This window comes from Sinocyclocheilus rhinocerous, unplaced genomic scaffold, assembly GCF_001515625.1.
Source record: "Sinocyclocheilus rhinocerous isolate Xijiao unplaced genomic scaffold, SAMN03320098_v1.1 scaffold860, whole genome shotgun sequence".
Lineage (NCBI taxonomy): Eukaryota > Metazoa > Chordata > Actinopteri > Cypriniformes > Cyprinidae > Sinocyclocheilus > Sinocyclocheilus rhinocerous.
The window spans coordinates 271,165-292,801 of record NW_015638565.1 but is presented as its reverse complement, the minus strand read 5'-3'; the positions used below and the strand labels follow the sequence as shown (position 1 = coordinate 292,801).

The following is a 21,637-nucleotide window of genomic DNA, read 5'->3' as shown; positions in this document are numbered from 1 at the left end:
GGACTGAAGCTGTGAACAAAAGTCAAAGTCAAAGTCAAAGTTTATTTATAAAGCACGGCAGATGATCAGAGAAAATGGCATCACAAACTTCAATATTACCAATAGGCAAGCCATATGATAAAACCAAATCTAGTATGTGTCCACATTTATGTGTGGGACTAGCCACAAACCGAGTTAAGTTAAAAGACTCCAGAAGGGGTCAGCAAAGGCTATACTTTCTTAGGAAGATGGTGTCATAATGTAAGCCTTCCACATTAAAAGTATTTTATAATTCTTTTATTGAAAGTGTTTTGACCTTTTGTATCATGTGCTGATTTGGAAATGCTACGGTGGAACAAAACAGTTTGCTGATGAAAGTCTTAAAAATTTTGAGCAAATTGGCATCTCTATGATATGCCTAGAACAAATTGATCAAACTAGATGCCTTAGTAAAGCTATGAAAATTACATCTGATCATAAGCACCCGCTGTATGATGAGTTTGAGCTTTTGTCTTCAGGTCGAAGATATGGGATTCAGTGTTTCTTAAAAATAGGGGGGGGATACCTACCACAGGCATTTAAAGATAGTCTCTTTCGTATTTTTATTTAAATGAGCAGGTCTCAGGAATAAATTTAAGGAACTGTTCTTTCTTTCTTTTTTTGCTTTATATTGTGTTTTTGTAGCTATATTGTACTACTACTACTATATTGCAACGTATAACAGTTTTTTACAACTATAACATGCTGGTCTTCAATAACACGTCGTGTTAAAAACAAGGAAAATGTCTAAGAAAGATAGCATTTGTATACAAATATGTAATGCTCTCTTGATTGTGTAATTATTTGATCAAGGAAACATTAATTGTCAGCAATTATTGTTGTGCATTTTCTTTTTAAAAGCTCAGCATTTATGAAGTACTATATCTGGTTTGATCTACATACAACTTGTAAGGACAGTTGATTTAAAAAAAACAAGAAACTGCTGTCTATTGTAAAATGTTACTTATATTTATGCACAAGGTACAGTACAAAATCATGTGTCTCTAACATGGCAGAAAACCTTTTGCCCAAATGTCCTCAGGAAACGGTCATCTACATTTTGTCTTGTTCATGGTATCAAGGGGCCATAGCGATGAAACACAGCAGCAGATTTAACAAATACAAGAAACAACACTAAAAAATGCTTATGGTTAAATATAACCCAGCATTTTTTAGAGTGAAGGAACACAAGAACGAGTGAGAAAGATTATACAAAGACCATAAATACAAAGAGACAAAAAGTATGACTTTAAAAGTAATAGAGCTAAGAAAAGAAAGTACAAAGGTTGATGATGATGATGATGATAAAGAAAAAAAAGCTTTTTAAAAAAAAACATCCACATGATTAGGTTGCAAAGAGTCACAGAACCAGAAATAATGAGTGTAAGGCCTAAAGGCATTGAAAACATATTGTACAATATCAGTGATGGAAACCGATTCCAAACAGGTTCTGTGAATATGAACATTACTTCATTACATGAGGCAGTTTTTCAATCAGGAATTTTACCTGATGCACAATGATGTTGCAAACAATAGGTGCTTTCATAATGTCTGAGATTCAAGTGATGGTGAGAGAAATTTTAATATAGGATCATAAATCATAATGTTGCAAAATTAAACCATAATATGACTACTGGAAACAAAGATTGGCTCCAGTATTATAATATATTTGTAATGAAAATAAAAAATCATTTGGGGAAAGACCCGATTTTTTTGGTCTAAATATGCATTTTTAAGGGGTCATCTGCATCCCTTAAATATTAAATGCAAACATGATCACTTGAGTCAATGCAGCCACAATGAACTGCCATAAGTTTCATCAGGCAGATCTACAGAGTATGTTGAATGAACAGCGTGGAATCGATCAATGGCAAAAAGTTATGGGCATCATGAATATAAATGACGCTTTGAAATTTCTCCTGATCTCTGAAAGAGTGCAAAACATTCAGAGGCACCTTTTAAAGTTAACCTGCTCATAGACGCATAGAAAACATAACCCGCAGATTTGTAACACAACGTGGGGTGGGGGGAATTTCTCTGATATTCTGAATGGTTACTGCAATGAGGCATTGAGATTTTTTAATTGTATTCTGAGATGGTGGTTGAATTTAATTATCTAGGGAAAGTACAAAAAGGCCTTATGCAACATCCATCTTATCTAAGAAGTACAAACTCATCTTTCCTAAAAGCTCTCAAGACTCAAAGGCCACAAGCATGGAGAATAAAAGGTGATACAATCACTGCTCTAGACTTTACAAAACCTTAAAACTACTAAGTTTCTTTAGTCTTGACATAGAAGTGAAGTAAAATGACAGAAACACAAATGCAACAAAAAAGTGCATGTTTGAAATCAAGCAGGATGATGCTGGGAATGTCATACTTCCTTGTCCTTTTTGATAGTAGCACTCTTTTTTTTTTTTTATTCACAAATCAGCTGAAAAATATGTACTAGGACTCCTTTTATTCATTTTCATGTAACCACTCTGTGATACTAACAGACAGACCTGAAGAAATCATTTCAAGTACCGTGACCCGTGGAGCTTTAAGCTATTTTTGGCCTAATGATGTGGCTATGTCATTGCAATCACCCGGTGAAGGGACTGAACATTAGTTATCTGCTGCTTTGTTGAGTTCTCTTTCCTCTGTCAATGAAGTGTAATCAAAATCTATGCAGAGTTCGTAAGTAAGACAACTGTATGGTTTGTGGTGCCCCATTTTAACTCTCCGTGAGGTCATCTTTCGGTTTAGATCAGAGAATGTAAACACGTTGAGGAGGAAAATTAAAAAAAGCACAAAAGAGCACCAGACACTAATTATATACCAACAAAAGGACTGAAAAAAAAAATCAGTCCCACAGCACCAGGTCCAACCCTCTTTATGGACTTTTCAAAGAGGACTTGGGTTGAGAAGGCAAGCTGATACCGTCATCAACTTAAGAATGTTGCACATGTCCATCATTCTCAAAAATTGTTTTGCATTCAGCTGAGCACCGACCGTAAAAATGGCAGTTGACTTTCCCAACAGGTCACCTGGCTGTGCCCATCAGAGCGAGAGTTTTTGTGCGAGAGATAGAAGTCAAGCAAAAATGCAGGAGAGCTCACTTTTCTCCTTCGACAAACTCATCATATGATGATTCCTGGTCTTCCTCCTCCACTTCCCCTAAATCCTCAGTGTCTTCGAAGTCATCATCCACAAATTCATCTCCCCAGTCCTCGCCACGTTCCACCTTTTCTTCTTCCTCATCCTCGAATCCGATCCCTCCGTAGTCCATTTCTTCATCATCATCCACAACCTCAAGGCCTTCTTCTTCTCCTTCATCCCCGATCACCCCTTCCACCACCTCACCTTCATCACTCATATCTTCCTCCTTGATGTCCTTAGAAAGAGAAGAGGGTGGCAAAACCACGTTGTCCACCACCTCGTCTGCATACGGGTGTCTTTGGGCTTGGAACACGGGTCTGTTGGGGGCGGGAATGAAGAGCGGAGCAGCAGGCGGTAGGGCAGGCAGAGGTATTCTGCCTGACACTGACATATTGGGCAGAGGGGGTAGGATAGGTGTACCAGGCACGTACTCTCGAATTTCACCCGGTTCCAGAGGATCGGGGCCGCACGGGTCGTGTTCGCTGCAGGACAGCTTGCCGTCCAGTTTGGATATGAACAGCATTCCCTCGCGGTGCTGTTTGCAGTAGGAGTTGGGACACATCTCGCAGTAGGATGCTGCCTCCCTTCCGCACTCATTACACTGATGCCACGGACACTCCCAGCGGCCTGAAAAATGCATATAGTGCAGCTTCAGTTATGATTCAGCTTGGAGCTGACCAAATAGCCAATAATGGGAGAGTTATTCTATTATTTAACATAAAATTCATTTAAAGTGCTGAAAAAATAATAAAATATATTTATATACATCAAACTTCAGATAAAACTTGAAATTTCAAGTTTTATATTACCATTTAATGCTGCCTCTATAGACTGGTCAGAAATCAGGAAATTAAATGTGTTTATTGTCCTCTATTGATAGTTTTAACCATAAAGAAAAAAACAAATGTATAATACTTCCTGTCACAAACTAGTAATAGCAAGCAGCAAATCATGGTTTTGCCATAGTTATGGTGTCAGTAAGAAATTATTACTCATATTCAGCAACATCTTTGTTATAATTAATGTTACAAAAGATTCTATTTCAAATAAATGCTATTCAATTGAACTTTGTTGAACTTTCTATTTCCACAAAAATATTAAGCAGAACAATAGTGATAATACATAGAAATGTTTCATGTGCAGCAAATCAGCATATTAGAATGATTTGACACTGAAGACTGGAGTAATGACTACTGAAAATTCAACTTATCCATCACAGGAATAAATAAAACTTTATATTAAAAGGAAAAAAAGATTTAAAATGGTTTTATTTTGTTACAATACTATACAATATATTACTGTTTTTACTATATTTCTGGTCAAATAATTGCAACCTTAGCATAACAGACTTCTTTCAAAACGTTAAAAATTTCTCCTACACGTTTAAACAGAGTAAAACTAAAGGCTTTCACTTTTTTTTTTTTTTTTTTTTTAAAAGACCAGCTCAACTTCCTGTTTCAATTCAAAATACATAAACACAAAAGAAAAAAAAAGCTCACCATGATAGAAATACTTCATAATCAAACTTCAGAGTGATGCTCAAAAACCTTAAAGGGTTAGTTCACCCAAAAATGAAAATTCTGTCATTAATTACTCCCTCCCATGTCATTCCAAACCCATAAGACCTTCGTTCATCTTCGGAACACAAATATTTTTGATGAAATCCGAGAGCTTTCTGACCCTGCATAGACAGCAACGCAATTATGGCCCAGAAAGGTAGTAAGGACATCGTCAAAATAGTCCATGTGACATCAGTGGTTCAACCGTAATGTTATTAAGCTACGAGTTATGTGTGCAAAGAAAACAAAAATGACAACTTTATTCAACAATTTCTTCTCTTCCGTGTCAGTCGACGTGCGTTTACAAGAGTACCACGACGCATGCGTGTGGTGCTGCTGACGCAAGACCCACCGATCTGATGCGCTGCGCCTTGTTTACAAGCAGAAAAAGATGCACGCTGTACATAAAACAGTCTTTGTAAACAAATGTCTGAAGGTTTTGACAGAGTGGATGACTTGCAGTTTTTTTGCCCAGCCTTATTTATTTGAACCAGAATATACAGATGAACTAGTGGCGTTTAGTATCGCTTTAGAGTGGGAGGGATTATTCACATGTCGTTATAGTTGTGTCGCCTCTACTGCCGCGACTCCTGAAAAACTTTTTCATTAAGCGTCGCCCCATCAAGCTCACCCTGGATCCGCTCCTCTGCTATCAACGAGAGGAACGTCTGTACTTCCTCAACAGACAACGAAACAGCCACTTTTTGGTTGTTAAAAAAAGGTGCGCTCGTTCAAAACAGTTGCGTTCGATCCTTCGCTGGCTGTGCTGATTTAAATCTAGAGGTTCTGTTGTGTTTGTGTCTCAAGTTCAGTGACGCAGCTAGTGACGATTCTCTCCGGCCAATCCGTGATCTGCAGTTTACGCGTCACGTTTTGGTAACGGTACGGTTCACTTGGAACCGCAACTGAGGTGTTACTAAAAAAAGTACCAGGTACCAGGTACTGTACCCAGTGGAAAACCCCCCCAAAAGTGAACCGTACCGAGCCGTACCATGCAGTGGAAAAGCGGCAAAAGAGAGATGGACGTTCTACGTCAGAACGCCGGCTCCTGCATCAGCATCATCACACGCATGCGTCGTGGTACTCACGCACGCACGTCGAAGACTGACATGGAAGAGAAGAAATTGTTGAATAATGTCATTGTTTTTGTTTTCTTTGTGCACAAAAAGTATTCTCGCAGCTTCATAAAATTACGGTTGAACCACTGATGTCACATGGACTATTTAAACAATGTCCTTCTACCTTTCTGGGCCTTGAATGTGTCAGTTGCGTTGCGGTCTATGCAGGGTAAGAAAGCTGTCGGATTTCATCAAAAATATCTTCATTTGTGCTCCCAAGATGAATGAAGGTCTTACAGGTTTGGAACGACATGAGGGTGAGTAATTAGTGACAGATTTTTCATTTTTGGGTGAGCTATCCCTTTAAGACAATGAAACTTGTTAAAACAAATTAGATACAAGAGACTCGTGTTCTTGAGTCATTCACCTGCAGGTCTCTTGGACAGATTCAGACAGTCGGCATGATAGACCTTGGGGCAGCCGAGCTTCTTACAAGACACAATCGGCCCTCCATCACCACAGTAGAAACATTCATCCTCCCGCTCCTTGGTGACCTCTAACTGGCTCTTACGCTTCACCGCAACCTTCTTCTTCAGTTTCCGCACCTTGTCTTCAGATGAGGGCTGATTCTGAAGAGAAAGTGTGATCACACCGAGTATGACGGAATATGAATAATGACATATACCAACTTTAACCCTGAATATAATACACAAAGCATGCCATACCTTTGGTCTGACACCAAGGAATCCGCTGCAGTTGGGCGCTCCACATTTACACACCGTCTTCCCATTACCAAGACACTCCAAGTTATAGTTAAAAGTGAGTTCAACACCTGAGAACAGCCAACAAATCTATTAAACAAACATTCACCCACTTTCTAGCACCATATTACCTGGTTCAGATTCAAACTCACCTGTAGGAATGTCCTCTAATGCAAAAAGCCCGACTCTGGTGTCTCCATTCACCGTCCACTTCTGTGTCTCACAGTTCGGCTGGCAGCTGTGGTTCATAAAACGCGACTGGTTTCCCTTCGGCCCTGCATCTATTATCCGATCCTGCACATACACAGAAAACAGAGCCCAGTGTCAAGATAAGTGGGGAACATCAGGATAATCAGGATTGAGAATCACCCCAGGTGACTGACCTTATCCAGTGTGAGCATGTAGAAGTTACAGATGTTGTTTTCCTGTGCGTGTTTGATCCTGGCTCGACACTCCTCTTCGTCAATGACCTCTCCAACATACTCATTCACAAAAGCTCCCTATGGTGGAGTAACGTAATGTAATTAAATGGGGAAGAGAGACATAATAATCTGTGTGTGTGTGTGTGTGTGTGTGTAAAAATAGGCCACCTTCTTGATGTCAGACACACTGCGTAAACCCCAACCACGCAACAGCGTCCTGAAGATCTCCACCTCAGTGTACTGGCGTTTGGTGAAGCATTGGTTCTGACAGCGTTCCTCTACTGGACACACTTGAGGATGACACTCGTACATTAGCATGCGGTTGATGCACTCCGAGTCAATGCCACACGGGTTCTCGTCTGAGACTTTGCAGTTGCAGCGTGGGATCTCAGACAGATCTGCTGTGATGATTTGCACCTTCCCTATCGGTCTGTTCACCTGAGTGAAAATCGATCAGTGTGCATGAGAGATAACAACATGAGATCAGTGTCACAATCTGAGCATTTGTTATTTTACCTTTACGTGTTTGTATGGCGGAGGTTTCTTGTCATTCTTCCTGTCTTCTTGAAGCTGTCTCATCTCCTTCTCCGCCTGCAGTTCCCTGAATCTTTCGGCTGCTTCATTTAAAGCTGAGAAAAAGAAAAATGGTTCTTTAAACCGGTTTACTCTTAACATTGAAAGAATCCACACTGTAAATGCTAATCAATAGTTGCTACAACTGGCAGGCTTGAAGTGGTATCATAAAAGCCTACATCAATTAAAACCTCACATTTCTATAGCGACAAACTTTTATAAAAAACATTTTGTTTTCATTGTCATAATCACTCATAATGTGATAACGTGTCAAGATAACAGAAGATTAATCAGATTTCCTCCATGTTACAGAAGTCCATCTCAAGTTTCTCCAAACCAGCTTCAAAACGTCATATATTTATGTGTCCAAAATCCCAGTCCACATAGCCATATTTTAGATAGCAAACATGTTTTGAAGCACAGTGTGAACAGATAAATCGCTTGTTAGTATAGCACCTAATTAGTTAATTGTGTTTGATTGTGTTGACTATTTTAGAATTCTGCTATTGCATAAAACTACCTTTCTTATAGATGGCATCTGCACCCTTTCCCATTTTTTCTTTATTGTTGGCATCCCCTTCCATGTAGGGAAAACAGCGAGCTTGATATGTCCACACGTAGTCTTTGGAGCCAAAGAAGTGCACAGGAAACTCCCCCACCTCATGCCTCAAGCGGCAGATGTTCTCAGGAACGTTTTTTGGTTGAGTCACTTCAGCGGGCCACCACCTGGAACAAAAGGTCAGAAATACATCAGTGAACACTGCACTGTAATTTTCAGGGGAAAATGGTATTGGTGAAACAACACACAAACCTGTAGCGGCCCACTTTGACCCACAGAATGTCCTTGTAGTGGGGTTTCTTTCCCGCTCGACAGTCGTTACAGAACCAGCTTCCCTGGGGCATGTCAATGTTCAGACACTCACGGTGAAAGGCAGCAGGGCAAGATTCACAGCAAAGCAGACTTCCTCCTACAGGGAGAGACAGAAAACAAATGTAATTGTAATAAACAACCGTAGTAAAATTTTGCTCTGTCCTCATGACTCACTATAACACAAATTTGATTTTTATATTTTCTGAAGAACATGCGAAAGTTACTTGCTTGGGGTGTGAATTTTTTGAGAAATCAATTTAACTGACGATTCATAGATGAGGAATGATTTTTGCAAATGTAGAATTTCAATTAACAATGGGATTCAATTCGATTCCGATTAATGATTTGATTCTGTATTTTCTCTTTTAGAAAATAGTGGCAAGGTTTTCATGCAATTAAAGCATTTTATTTCAGTAGGAGTGGTAATAGTAGTGCCAACCAATGCGTTGGCAGACTTATCAACGATTTGTGCATGTTTGACTCAAAACTATTTCGCTGTCATCTGCACCTGCGGAGAGATCAAACATGAATTGCTCGGAAAGCTGCTCAGAAAACGTTTCACACGTTGCAAACGTAACAAACATAATGTGTTTTTCGAACAACCTAGTATGAGAGCCTGTTCTAGTACACCCCCAAAACAAAATCAAGACTTTGTAAAAGAGCATAATAGGACCCCTTTTAAGGACAGAACGGACAGTGAGCACGATCCAGTAAAAGGTGATAAAGAGTGCAGTGCACTGTCTCCAAAAATTCACGAAATCATGAATCATTCCATTTTAAATTGATTCTTGACCGATACAAACAATTCTCACTTCAAAAATCCATGTTTCAGCGCATCAGCTTCAGCAGGATTTGTACTTGATGCATTGAGAAAATGAGTGAATCGTTACACCCCTAGTGCTTGCTAATGCAAAACTTGCTGCCATGATGCTGGATGTTGTAGGGTCTGTTTTTATTACTCACCAGGCAAAAACTAAGCAAGTCTGCTTGCTTAGAAAATAATAGCCTTAGCAAGCACCACTAATAATTTTAACAGAGGGAACCACGAGGACTGGACTACACACCTTCAGAACACACAAAACACCAGCTGACGTTAATATGTTCATGGTTTTTGCACCCTTTGCGTGGAGTGAAGTGGTTGGGGCACAGGAAGCTGTTATTGGCCAATGGGACACTGCCGGCAGCCATACAGTAGTCATTGGCGTGGTAGGCCACAGGGCAGCGGACGCAGCGCGTCAAACGGCCTGTGAGATCGACAAGTTATGATCAATGACACAAAATCATGCTTTTGTTATACGTTGAATATTTTTTAAATAATATTTTCAAATGTAACATCTGAATTACAGTCACCTTTGGAAATACCAGGGTTGGCGGGGTTGGTGATGTAGCAGGCCAGACAGACATGGAGGGAGCAGCGGAAGCCGCGGTTCTGAGCGACGGTGGGGGAATATTTCAGTATGCATTCCATGTGATAAAACTTCCCACACACAGGGATCATACACCTCCTGACCTCCTTATCAGGAGTTTTACACACAAAACATGTGTGCACACCTACAGCAAGGAAGAACAGGAAAGACATACAAAGAAATGAAGGTGTTCACCTGTATATCTTGGACTGCAACTGGATTTTTGAGTGCATCACAATATCCTAACTGGAGTATATATATGCTTAGAATCATAATTAAGAACAAAATTAACAAACATAACTGCTAAAATGAAATGAGTTCTTATTTACTCAAAATTCACTAGAATATTCTAAAAACAGAAAACAATTCTAATCATTGGCAATGCTGTCAGTAGATTTTCGAAACATACACAAAGAAGAATATATTCGATAATTGGTTAAGAGGACTGTTTATCAACCAATCCTGACCATTTCAAAATGGCCAAATATGGGCCAATTAACCAGCCTGGCTGATATATTGCTTATTGTTGGTTACTCACCCATCTTACACTCTTGGCAGATAAAGCGGCCTTTAGGGGTCTCAGTGAGGCCGATGCACTGCAAATGGAAGGCACCACAGCACTGCCCCTCACAGAGGAGCAGTTCACCCGTTTTCTCACATACCTACAACACATAGTCCCAAAACAGTTTTATGCTGAATGCTAAGATAATTTTTAGGACAAACACTACCATTCAAAAATGTTTGCGGTTTTTAATGTTTTTGAAAGACGTCACTTTCAAAGCTCACAAGGCTGCATTTATTTGATCAAAACAGTAAAACAGTAATATTTTGAAATATTATTACTTTTTAAAATAACTATTTTCTGATTCAATACATTTTAAAATGTAATTGATTCCTGTGATGACAAAGCTGAATTTTCAGGATCATTACTCCAGTCTTCAGTGTCACATGATCCTTCAGAAATCATTCTAATATGCTGACTTGCTGCTCAAGACAGATTTCTTATTATTATGACAGTTGAAAACAGTTTTGCTGCTAGGGGAAACCACAACACAGTGTCTTTTTTAAGGATTCTTTTATGAACAAAGGTAGAAAACAACATTTATTTTAAACATTCTAAATTGTCTTTACTACCTTTTCTGATAATTTTAATCCATCTATACTAAATAAGTACCCATTTAAAATAAATACATAAATAAAAATCTCAGTGAAGGCAAATGTTTAAACTGTATCGTTTATCAATATATAACCAATCAAATAAATAAAGTTCATAAAGTAAACCTATATCTGAAGGTGAAATTATATTGTCTAAATCTAATATTATTATTTTTGCATCCAGCATTTGGTATACATACATACATACATACATACACACACACACACACAAACCAATATATACACACCAAATGCTGGATGCAAAAATAATAATAATAATAATAATAATAATAATAATATTATATATACACATACACACACACAGGATTTTTACCTGGCAAACATTCTCCTTCAATGACGCACCTCCACCTTTCTCCCCTGATTTTCTATTGGTCGAGAATCCTGTTAAATCACCTGATAAAGAATCTCTGCTTGAAAAAGCACTGTCATTGAGTCCTGCACCAAAAACCTGAAAATTAAACACAAAAAACTGTTATATAACTCTATAAATAGAGATATATCTCAGCATGATTAATCAATGAATCAAAACACAGAAGAAGATATATCATAAGGTTTGAATCACGAGGGTGAGTGAGTGATGACATCATATTTATTATAGGTTGATGAAAAATGTGCAGCTAATAATAATGACCTCAGAGGTCAGGGAGTCCTCGTCATTTGTGTGTGACTCCTTTGCCTGAGGCTTTGACGGGCTGCTCTGCTCTCCTTCAAGCTGGATCTGGCAGACACTGGCTGTGTCCTGCTGGATTGGGGATGATGTTCTTATTTCATCCTCACTTTGAGCTGCTGCTAAGGATGACAGAAATAAACATGATTGTAAATTTCTGGAAAATAGAACGGTGGATCAATCAAAAATATTCTCAATAAAATACAACAAATAGATGACAGAATATAATGATAAGAGTCGCACATGAGAAAACAAACCTGATGCAGCACACGGGCTTGATGGTGTAGGTCCAGGCTCTTCCTGTTTCTGTTAAAAAAAAATACAAATTATATATATATATATATATTTGTGTTATACTGTATGTTATTTGATGTTCATAAAAACATCAAAAAGTTATTAATTAATAGTAAAGAAATGTAAAATAATGCTTTATTGTAAACAGAACTGATAGACATTTATGCTTTTTTTTGTATTTGTAAACATTTTAGGAATGCTCACTATTAATGCAGCTAATGTCTAATAAAGGTAGGTTATTGCCTTTATTTTAGTATTTTCTGTGACCTAATCTAAAGTAAGAACTATTTACTTCTAATAAGCCATTAACAACTCCTTTACTACGGATTTAAATACTGTACATGAGTTAGGTATTGTTAACAAGTTGTTAACAAAGGATAATAAAACATTTCTTTACATATGAGCTAATTAAGCGATAATAATTTAACTACATGACAATAAATGAAGAACGCACTATTTGTACATAACCTATTAATGTATTAATGTACATAATACAGTTTATAAACTATGAAATTAACTATAAACTAATAGTTTGTGAATTATTTTTAAGTTACTGTATACTTATTATAAAGTATTACAAATGTATTAAAATTACTATATACATTACTAAAAAATACATTCCACAAAGCACACCCCAAAACATTACCTGAATATCTTTGACATCTGATTCATCTGGGCTGATAACTTGTTTACTCTCCTGATTTAACAGAGGTAAAAAGAAAAACAACAACAACAAGAGTAAAAACAAATACAGAAGACCCCAAAACATTTAATAATTTTTCAGAAATCATATAGACACCACAAATTTAACACTAACCTCTTTTTTTGGGATCTTTACAGAATCCCCCTCAACGGTGCAGTCTAGAATTTTAAGCACAGTCTTACGTGGTCTCTTTCTATCTGAGGGTGCTGCAACAGCAATATAAAATATGTTTATACCTACAGCTGACATTTACAAGTGAAGTTAAGTGTCTTAAACTACACATTCTTACCAGATTTCTTCTTACATGACTCTCTGTTTAGTGATTGGCCTTCACAGGATGGCGATAACAGTGTTGAAGGTGATACAAGATTATCTGCTGGTTCTTTCTGCTCCTCTGGTGTGGCCTGCTCAGAGGGTTTTTCAGGTGAAGAGCTTAAAGCATCAGGTGTGATCTGCTCAGGTGCTGGCTGGTCAACGTTAGTGTTGGCGATCCAAGATCCCTTCAGGAAAGGCATGAAATAACATTATTCACATACAGCAATACAGTTTGCACATTCGGATTACCTTTTACCTATAGTTTGTTCGGAATACCTAATCCAAGACTGAATTATGACATAATTTTAGTACTTTCTGTATGTAAAGTTGCACCCTTAAGTTATAGCCGATGCTCTCAAATCTCATTTGCGTATATTCAAATTTGGCACCTCGTGTTGCATGTTGTGCCACAAGTCAATGTCAATGACACCAAACATCATTGGCTCTTGCATGCATTTAAATATTTTGAATTGAATGCATGCATGAATGAACTACGAATTATATAGATCTTTTTGTGGCCTGATAACTATAGTATCCACTTTTGTCGTATGGAGAAGAGCAAAATATTATAACATCTAAAATCTGCTTTTATGTCCATGGAAGAAAGTCAAATAGGTTTTAAATGACATGGGAGTGAGTATAATGACAGAATGTTCATTTATGGGTGAGTTACTGAAAAAAAAATTCAATACTAAAAAAAAAGATAAATTTCTGAAGTCCACTGGGTCAACAGAAACAATGTAAAGAGTTGCAAAATTGGCTTACCGTTTTACAGGACTCGGGAGTTTTCTTTGATTTCTTCTTTGTGGAAAATATTTGCTCATATTCTTCACTGCATTCAATCAGTCTCTTGCTTGGTTTTCTGAGCCTTTTGTTTTCTGAGAACAGAATAATTCAAAATTCACTGAATTTAGCCCAAAACATTGATAAGGTTTTTAACTTTTGAGACTTAATCTAATATGTCCTGAAGATACCTGAAGCATCTTTTTTATCAGGGATGTCAGAATGAGCCGCTTCTTCAAGACTGTCTTTGAAAACTCCATTTAGATCTGTGGACTCCTTCACTACATCTTGATTCAAACCAACCGGATCGCTCTTTGGCTTGGTGCTTTTCCCAATGCCAGACTCAAATGTTTGCCACCGCTTTTTAGGAGCAACCTTGGAGATGGTGCCCTTGCCACAGACATCAGGAACAGCATCATGGTGAGAGTTGGAAAGTTCCCCTAGCAGAGGCAAACTCTTTTCAAGTGCATCCAAACCTACTGATGAGTTCTGCTTTTTCAGTGGAGAAACTAAATTGTTCCCACCATCGTGTTTTTGCATCTCCTTTTTCATTGATGATTTCGGCTTGGCCTTGCCCTGTTTTGGCGTTGACGTCTTCCCCTGCCGACTGTTCTGATCCGCAATTGCCTTCCAGTCCTTTTCATAAAGCACCTCATTTGTTGCTTCTTCTCCAGGTGGGATAGAAGAAGGTTCTTCCCTGATGAGAGAGGATGGAGATGTGGGAGGGAGGGTTAAAGGTTTCCCTTCCTTCTCCCGGCTGTCGTGCAGATCCTTCAGGAGCATTAGGAAAGTGCTGAATTTGTAGTTTGAATCCGCAAGGAGCGAAGTTTCTCCTGAGCTGCATTCGTCTTTGACAAGAGACCTGAAAGAAAGCTCCTTCATATCCTGGAAAGCATCCATAGGAGAGATCGAGGGAGACGTGATGGATGAAGACGAAGTGTCTGAGATCATGCTCTCGTTTTTGATTTTAACGGAATTGAGGGAGGATTCATTCACATCTGACTTGGAACCTTTATGTCGAGGTCCATTATGAATGCCATTTTTCTCATTTCGGATTCTGGTAAACTTAATAAGAGTTGGGTTTAGGGGTGTGTGGGAGTTAGAGTCATCCGTGGACTCTTCACTGGCCTCTGTTTTTACCTGCCATTGATGTTTTGACAACTCAGAATGGTCGGTGGGGGATGAGCACTTGTTGTAAAAAAAGTTTTCATCACCAGCACATGGTGAACGAGATTCTGGCTCCTGACTTAAATCTTTCTCCTTGGTCTTTCTCCTGGCGGCAAGTGCTCTTGAGATTAAGCCATTGCTGGCAGGAAAATAATGAGAGTGCATGGCAAAAGACCCATCTGAGGACCCTGGGGAACTGCTTTCCTTCTGTCTGGAGTTCGTAGCCCTAAGTGTTTTTTCTTTGGGCGTTGACTTCTTTAGCTTACTGTTTGTTGTGCATTTTGAACCAGCCTCTGTTTTCTTCACCGGCTTGTCCACGTTGGCTTTTTTCGTCTTTTTACTTGGCTGTACTTTCTTAGGTTTAGTGCTCAATTCTTTCGCCACCGCCTCCTGCGGCAATTCCTCTGAACGTTTGGGGCAAAGAATCCTCGGGACAGAGTCAATATCTGAATATGGACTATCTAGGGGGTCTGGTTTGTGCCGTTCAGCGGCTGTGGAAGGTTTGTAGCTGTCTGATGAAGGGTTTGATGATGATTTAGATGATAAAGAGTTTTCAGTTAGTTTCACAGGAGATTTCACAGTTGAGCTGTTCTTCTTAGTTGCCTTCTTTTTGCTTCCAGTGCCAGGTTTTCCTTTATTTTTAATGGATGCATCTAGTCCATTGGACAAAAGTGAGCTTGATGATGTGGACTGTGTAGTAGATGTCGGGCAAGCAGGACTTTTTGGTGCCTTGTCTTCTGTAATAGGCATGTGCACATCCCGAATTACAGTCAAAGGAGGTTCGCTATTTAACCGCTTGGTCAGTGCTGCCTCTGCCTCCAAGACACTAGCTTTCCATGAAGGCATTAGACGCTTAGGAACCTGTAGAATAAACAAAACTCATTAACTTTCTATCAAAAGCATTAATGTCATTTGATCATAAACATTCATTTTTCAAAATATAACAGCAAAAAAGTTACAAGTTTGCAACACACAAAAGCTTTACCGTGTATTTGTAATCTTTGTCCTTCTGTCTTCCTCTCCGTCTAAGTACAGGCAGTTTTTCAAACTGATGACCTCCTTCAAAAGGAAAAATGGCTTTTGCCGGGACCCAAGCTTGGTCTATGATCTCCCCGAACATCCTGACAAAATAGAGACGGCATGGCCGACGACTGGGGTCTGCAAGAAAATGCCATTATTCTGTGATAATATGACAACAATGAGTTCTAAGAATGGTTTTAACTTATAAGACGTTTTGGTTTCCATGATAATATTAATAATGCTAAATATCTTGTTACGTGCTAAATTAGAACATGAGCATTTACTTTCTTGAACACAGCAAAAAGAAAATATCTACACTGTGTGTCGTCTGTCTTGCAACATACATGTGGAAGAACTTCTATTGCTTTTAGGACAAAGACGGTCTGCAGACACTCTAAATTCTAAGTAAAAGTTGAACAAGTGCATAAAAAAATCTAAATCGATAACCATATTATGTCAATAGAATGTCATCTCACCCACGTGAAATTAGGCATCCACTATGAATAGTCATACAAAAGGTGATCAAAACAAAAGATATCACCTTTCATTTTGGTGTGGACTTCAATCTGTGGGTCAGTGGTTACATGACAGGGCCACCAGGGTCTGCGGTTGAATTTGGCCCACACGACATCTTCTACAGAGTACTTTATACCTGGGAGCTGCTTCTTCTTTGGGCTGTTGGACTTTAGGTTAAAATAAAAAGTTGTCAGTTTAATCAACATTCGTTAAACATCATTAACATGAGTCAAGACAGCTTGAGTTGTTTGTTTAGGCTACTCTTTTAACATTTCAGATACTCTCACCTTGCAAAGAGCTGTTTGTGGGTGACAATCTAACTTAGGGCTGCACGAGTAAAAAAAAAAATCATAATTGTCAATTATTCCCTTGAAATTGTAATTATTAAATATTACTTACAATTATCACAATTCGCATTGAATGATGTTAATACCATTGTTTGAAGCAACTGCATGCCATATTTTTAGATGAAAATAAACAACCTGAAAACGCTCTAACCGAAAAAATTGTATTGCTTTTCTTTAGTATTAAGCCTCAAATGTCAACTATACATTGGATTGGTTTCTTCTTTAAATAATAAAAAAAGTAAAAATATGCATGTTGTTATAATGTTATTATAATTAAGCACGCAGAATAACATAAGTGGACTTTGAAAGATTAATTGCCACTTTGAATGATTACGCAATTGTGGCATCGTTAATTATCACGATTAGAAATTCGATGAATTGTGCAGCCCTAACCTAACTGCAACCCACGAGTGAATGAAATATTGATCTAGTCCATACTACTGCCTTTGTCCTTCCTGTGACAAAGATCGTGGTCAGATAAGTTTAAAAAAAATAAGTATGAACCAACAAGCACTTAGCATACACCTCTGCTCCACTGGAAAAATGAAGCTCCTACTCAACTGTGTGGTTCAAGAGGTGTACAGCTTGAGGGAGGGTGATACAAATGACTTCCGTCTATGACAACTTGTAATTTAAAAACAACTGGGCAATACCAACTGTAAATAAACATACGTCAGCCTACAAGTAGCAAATATGTTGTTGAAGTGGAAGTGTGTAATTTCTACACCATAAATGTCATCATACTGAATTGCAAAAATAATGAGTTTTCAAACAAGTAAGCCAAACTATAAATAAATAAATAAATACTGGTTAAGCTAATGTTGTTGTGGCAAAGCAATGTTTTGATAGTGCCAGTGTTTAGCCAGATCAACCTATGAATGAGTTGAGTTTCTGCATATTAAGATGAGAAAAAAGAAAGAATATACTTTTAATTGCTAAGGTACCATGCAATTACTATGTTGATATAAATAATGTGCTACTTATTACCCCTTATGCTATAAAATGCACGTTTATCAAATTAAACAAATAGTCTTTTATAGTGATAGACTAACATTTCATTTTGGAATTACCTGCATCAGCCAGATACTTTGGTCAACTGACAGAAGTGATTCTACTTGAAGTGAACAAAAAAAAAAAGTACCAAGATCTTTGTTACAATGCACATTTGATTTTCAGATATTTCTTAATTCTTGTGAGAAAAAAAAAAAAGCACACTTAAATAATACACACAGTGGGATCCAAAAATCTCAGACTGCTAGTGAAAATGCTTATATTTAGCATTTTTCTGATTACATTTCTGATTCCCAATACAAAACAACTTTATGTTGCTTTAATCAGAGAAGCACTTGAGCTGTTCCACATATTTGAGTAAATCCTGATCATTATGATATCCAGCATGATTTGAAAAGTCCCAAAGAGCACCTTGTGCTTCAATGGAAACAAACACATGACTTTACATGATCAATGTCACAAATTTGTTTACCAGATTAGTGACTTAGAAATTGTTCAGAATTTTAACAAAAGGTCATAACATTTTTTTTTTTTTTACTAAAATAGGTTATTTCAAGGTTTGAATTACAGATTGTCAGTGTGGTTTTGAACCTTTGGACCCCACTGTGTGTGTGCATGAATACACACATATACATACATATATATATACACACATATACATATATATATATATATATATATATATATATATATATGAAGTTTATATGTATTTGTATATGTGCATACACGTATACACTGTATATATATATAAAAAATTATGGATTTTCTTCCTGGACAATAGTGCATTCTTAGGTGGAAAATCTAACAATATAACTTGTACACCTGTTAGGAAAAAAAAAACAAAGACAACGAAACAAATCTGATGAACATAAAAACATCTTACAGGATTTGAATGGGAGTCACTGGGTGAATTTGGTCTTTTAGAGAGACCAGAGTTGAATATTGAAGCACTGTTCTCAGTGCTGGGAAGATCACAGTCACTGTCTGAATAATCATCCATACTGTCAAAATCCTCCATCATGACCTCGACAGGCAAATGTGATGGACTACCAGGAGGGTCAGACTTCACTGTATTTTTAGAAACAAGGTTACAACTTCCATGTTTGTTTTTACTTAGGTCCAGCCTGTGGCTGCTAGGAGCCTTTGTGTTTGCCAGATTTCGTTTCTGGCATTTATTTGACGTGTCTTTAAACGGTGCCACCACATCAACCCTATCATGCTCCTCCTCCTCATTATCCTTGCTGTCCCCACTATCAAACAGGGTCGACTCGAAATGCAAAATTCCATTTGGGATGGATGGAAAATGTTCCAAGCTATCAGAGCTTACTGGTGAGAAACCATTTTTGTCCAGATCCTGAATAGTAGTCCTGTCAGTGTTTCCTTGCGAATTGGACGTGTGATAAAGGCCTATTCCGAACTCACCTCCGCCAGTGGGATTGTGCATGAGCAATTTATTTCGCCTGTGAAAGTCCTTGTCCTGCAAACTCATGTCAGCATGGTTCACCATAGTGGTCAGGTCCTGAAGTCTCCTCAACGGACTGTAGTTGGAGGTGGATTCTCTCGGATTGTACGCGAACGGCGATGTGGAGAGTTTGTAGCCAGAGTTTAAGAAATTAATGGCAGACCCCTGGTCCCCCTGCCGCTTTGTGCTTTGGTATCCACAGGAGCTGATGCGGCTATCAAGTGCCTTGGTCTCCTGTGGATCGCCATGACACTCCAAGCCATCCCTGCCAGCCACTTTGTAGGACTGATTCATGTTGTCATGGCTCCGTCCTGCTACAAAACACAGGGAAATACTTTTAGAAGATGTTTTTATAAGATGGCCTATAGAATTATAACTCAGGCTTTTCTTAACTCCTAAGGGGTTTGTTGCAACTGGCCACAAAACACTAATGAGTTGTGTATTAAGCGGAACACTGCAATCTAATTCAAAACAATTAAGCAGCATACCACATTGATTACACATTAACATGACATTTTAACAGCAAAAACGTTGTAATGCTGCAAAACACCAACATGCACATGCAATATATTCCTGCTGAAAACACAGCTTAAACTGCCAGCTTGTTTTTAACTGGTGCAAGTTGGAAGACCATCTTTGACCAGCTAACCAGATGCCAGCTTTATGTGGTCATAATGTTGTTTGGAGCATGGAAGCTGGTCGACCAGCTTATAACCATCTCAAACCGGCTAGAAACCAGCTATCATGTTTCAAAACATAGCTAGCATCTTAAACTGGTTTTTGTAACAGAGTGGCTACTCGGGTTTAAAATCGCAACCCTCGTAGGCCGTCTTGTCAAGAATCCATCAAGACAAAGATAAAGCTTGAAAAACTCAACATATATTGCCATGTCAAAGACACTTCTATATGCTCCTACTGGACTGTTTAAATATGACCTCTGCCGCGATTTCAGTGTGAAAACGCTGGCAAAGTATGTTACATTATCATCATGTGCATCAACAGTTCCCATACAGTCCTACAGCAGTAAAGTCACCCACGACGGGGAAATGAAAAACGCACCAAATACAAAAGGTACATGAGAGAAATCGCCGGTTTCTTACCATTTACGACTCGGTCACGACAAAACCACCGGAAAGCCCTTCAAATTCGAGCATGTAGCGTTACTTTTTGTCAATTTGTGAAAGCTGATCTGCAAAATCCCAGCAGCATTTGTACCAGTAGGCCCATTTGCACTCATTTCTCTCTCCAACATCAAAAATGGAGATTAATAAATAAACGAGAATGAAACTGATCGACTGTCACTTTTCCCCGAAGCACCACGTCAATGCATCTTAAGCACGTTTTTCAGCGGCCACGAATTCTATTGAAATACATGATTTTTTGCCCACATTGTTTGTGTTAAAACAAGCCCTGACTGTGTGTGTGTGTGTGTGTGTGTGTGTGCGTGCTGGTGAGAGCGACCAATCGGCACAGCACACCCAACCCCCCAGTATACATCCACTTAACCCGATTCACTGTTTCCCAGGTACATCTCTCACTTACGCAAATCCATGTGGACAATGTGCAAGCAAACGCAAGTTTAACTTTGTCCCAAACGCGTCGTGCATACAGTACAGTTGACGCGGTGCGTGTTGGGCGCATGGAAGACACAACAGTGAGCATTTGCTTTTTAACCCTCACGCCATTTGTTTCCTTGTCCTAACAAAGGCGTAACTTCCTCCATTTTAGAGAGACCGCTCGTGCTTTGCAAGGTAGCCGACCACAGTAAATCGTATGAGCAGAAAACACAATTTATTGGTCTCGTTTAACACGCACGTACTCCGATATGCTTGATTTTCTAAGTTTTCTTTGCGCGTTTTGCGGGTGGTTGGAAATTAGGCCATGCCACGCATAAGTGTTAATATGTCAGACGATTATGGCAAGCGGGTTTAACATGTATACCTTAGTACAGGGCTGGGCAACTTCAGTCCTGGAGAGCCACTGGCTGCGTCCGAAATGGCATACTTCCCTACTACATAGTAGGCAAAAAGCAGTAGGCAAGCAAATAAGTATGTTAATCCTCTGTATTCATAAAAGAGTAGGCGAGAATTGCACTAATTCTCGCGAGACACTGACGTACGTATAATTAATTTGCGTTCTAATTTGCCTACTTAACTACTATATAGTAGGGAAAAAGAGTATGTGAACAGATGTCTGAAACCACATTATAAAAGAGTAGGCGGGACATTCCACCGAATGGGTAACATTTCTGTCCCCAGGACATTAAAAGTATAAAAATGCATGAAAATGAACTCTAAAATAAATTTTATTATTAAGCAAAGTGTCTTCACATTTAGCTAACTGCAAAATTTAGAATTAAAATCATTA

The 21,637-nt window shown here is 38.5% G+C and overlaps 1 protein-coding gene across 4 annotated transcripts; it reads right to left on the bottom strand.

Moving 5' to 3' along the window:
* Positions 1 to 1,756: 1,756 nt before the first annotated feature.
* LOC107749737 (histone-lysine N-methyltransferase NSD2-like) lies at positions 1,757 to 21,199 on the bottom strand. 4 transcript variants are annotated; one of them, XM_016564882.1, is made up of 24 exons: positions 20,371 to 21,199; positions 18,692 to 19,584; positions 16,476 to 16,617; positions 15,900 to 16,072; positions 13,939 to 15,775; positions 13,730 to 13,842; positions 12,939 to 13,149; positions 12,764 to 12,855; positions 12,593 to 12,643; positions 11,910 to 11,958; positions 11,617 to 11,774; positions 11,299 to 11,433; positions 10,348 to 10,471; positions 9,754 to 9,954; positions 9,468 to 9,647; positions 8,344 to 8,500; positions 8,053 to 8,258; positions 7,476 to 7,588; positions 7,128 to 7,397; positions 6,921 to 7,037; positions 6,690 to 6,831; positions 6,502 to 6,608; positions 6,204 to 6,405; positions 1,757 to 3,786 (listed from the first exon to the last, which is right to left on the bottom strand). In XM_016564882.1, exons 2-24 carry the CDS (start codon positions 19,562 to 19,564, stop codon positions 3,116 to 3,118), a joined length of 6,324 nt encoding a protein of 2,107 aa, XP_016420368.1. In that variant the 5' UTR covers positions 19,565 to 19,584; positions 20,371 to 21,199; the 3' UTR covers positions 1,757 to 3,115. The 4 variants fall into 4 exon arrangements, with proteins under 4 accessions (XP_016420368.1, XP_016420367.1, XP_016420369.1 ...); XM_016564881.1 differs by having other exon boundaries at positions 18,692 to 19,581; XM_016564883.1 differs by having other exon boundaries at positions 11,617 to 11,771; positions 18,692 to 19,581.
* Positions 21,200 to 21,637: the final 438 nt, after the last annotated feature.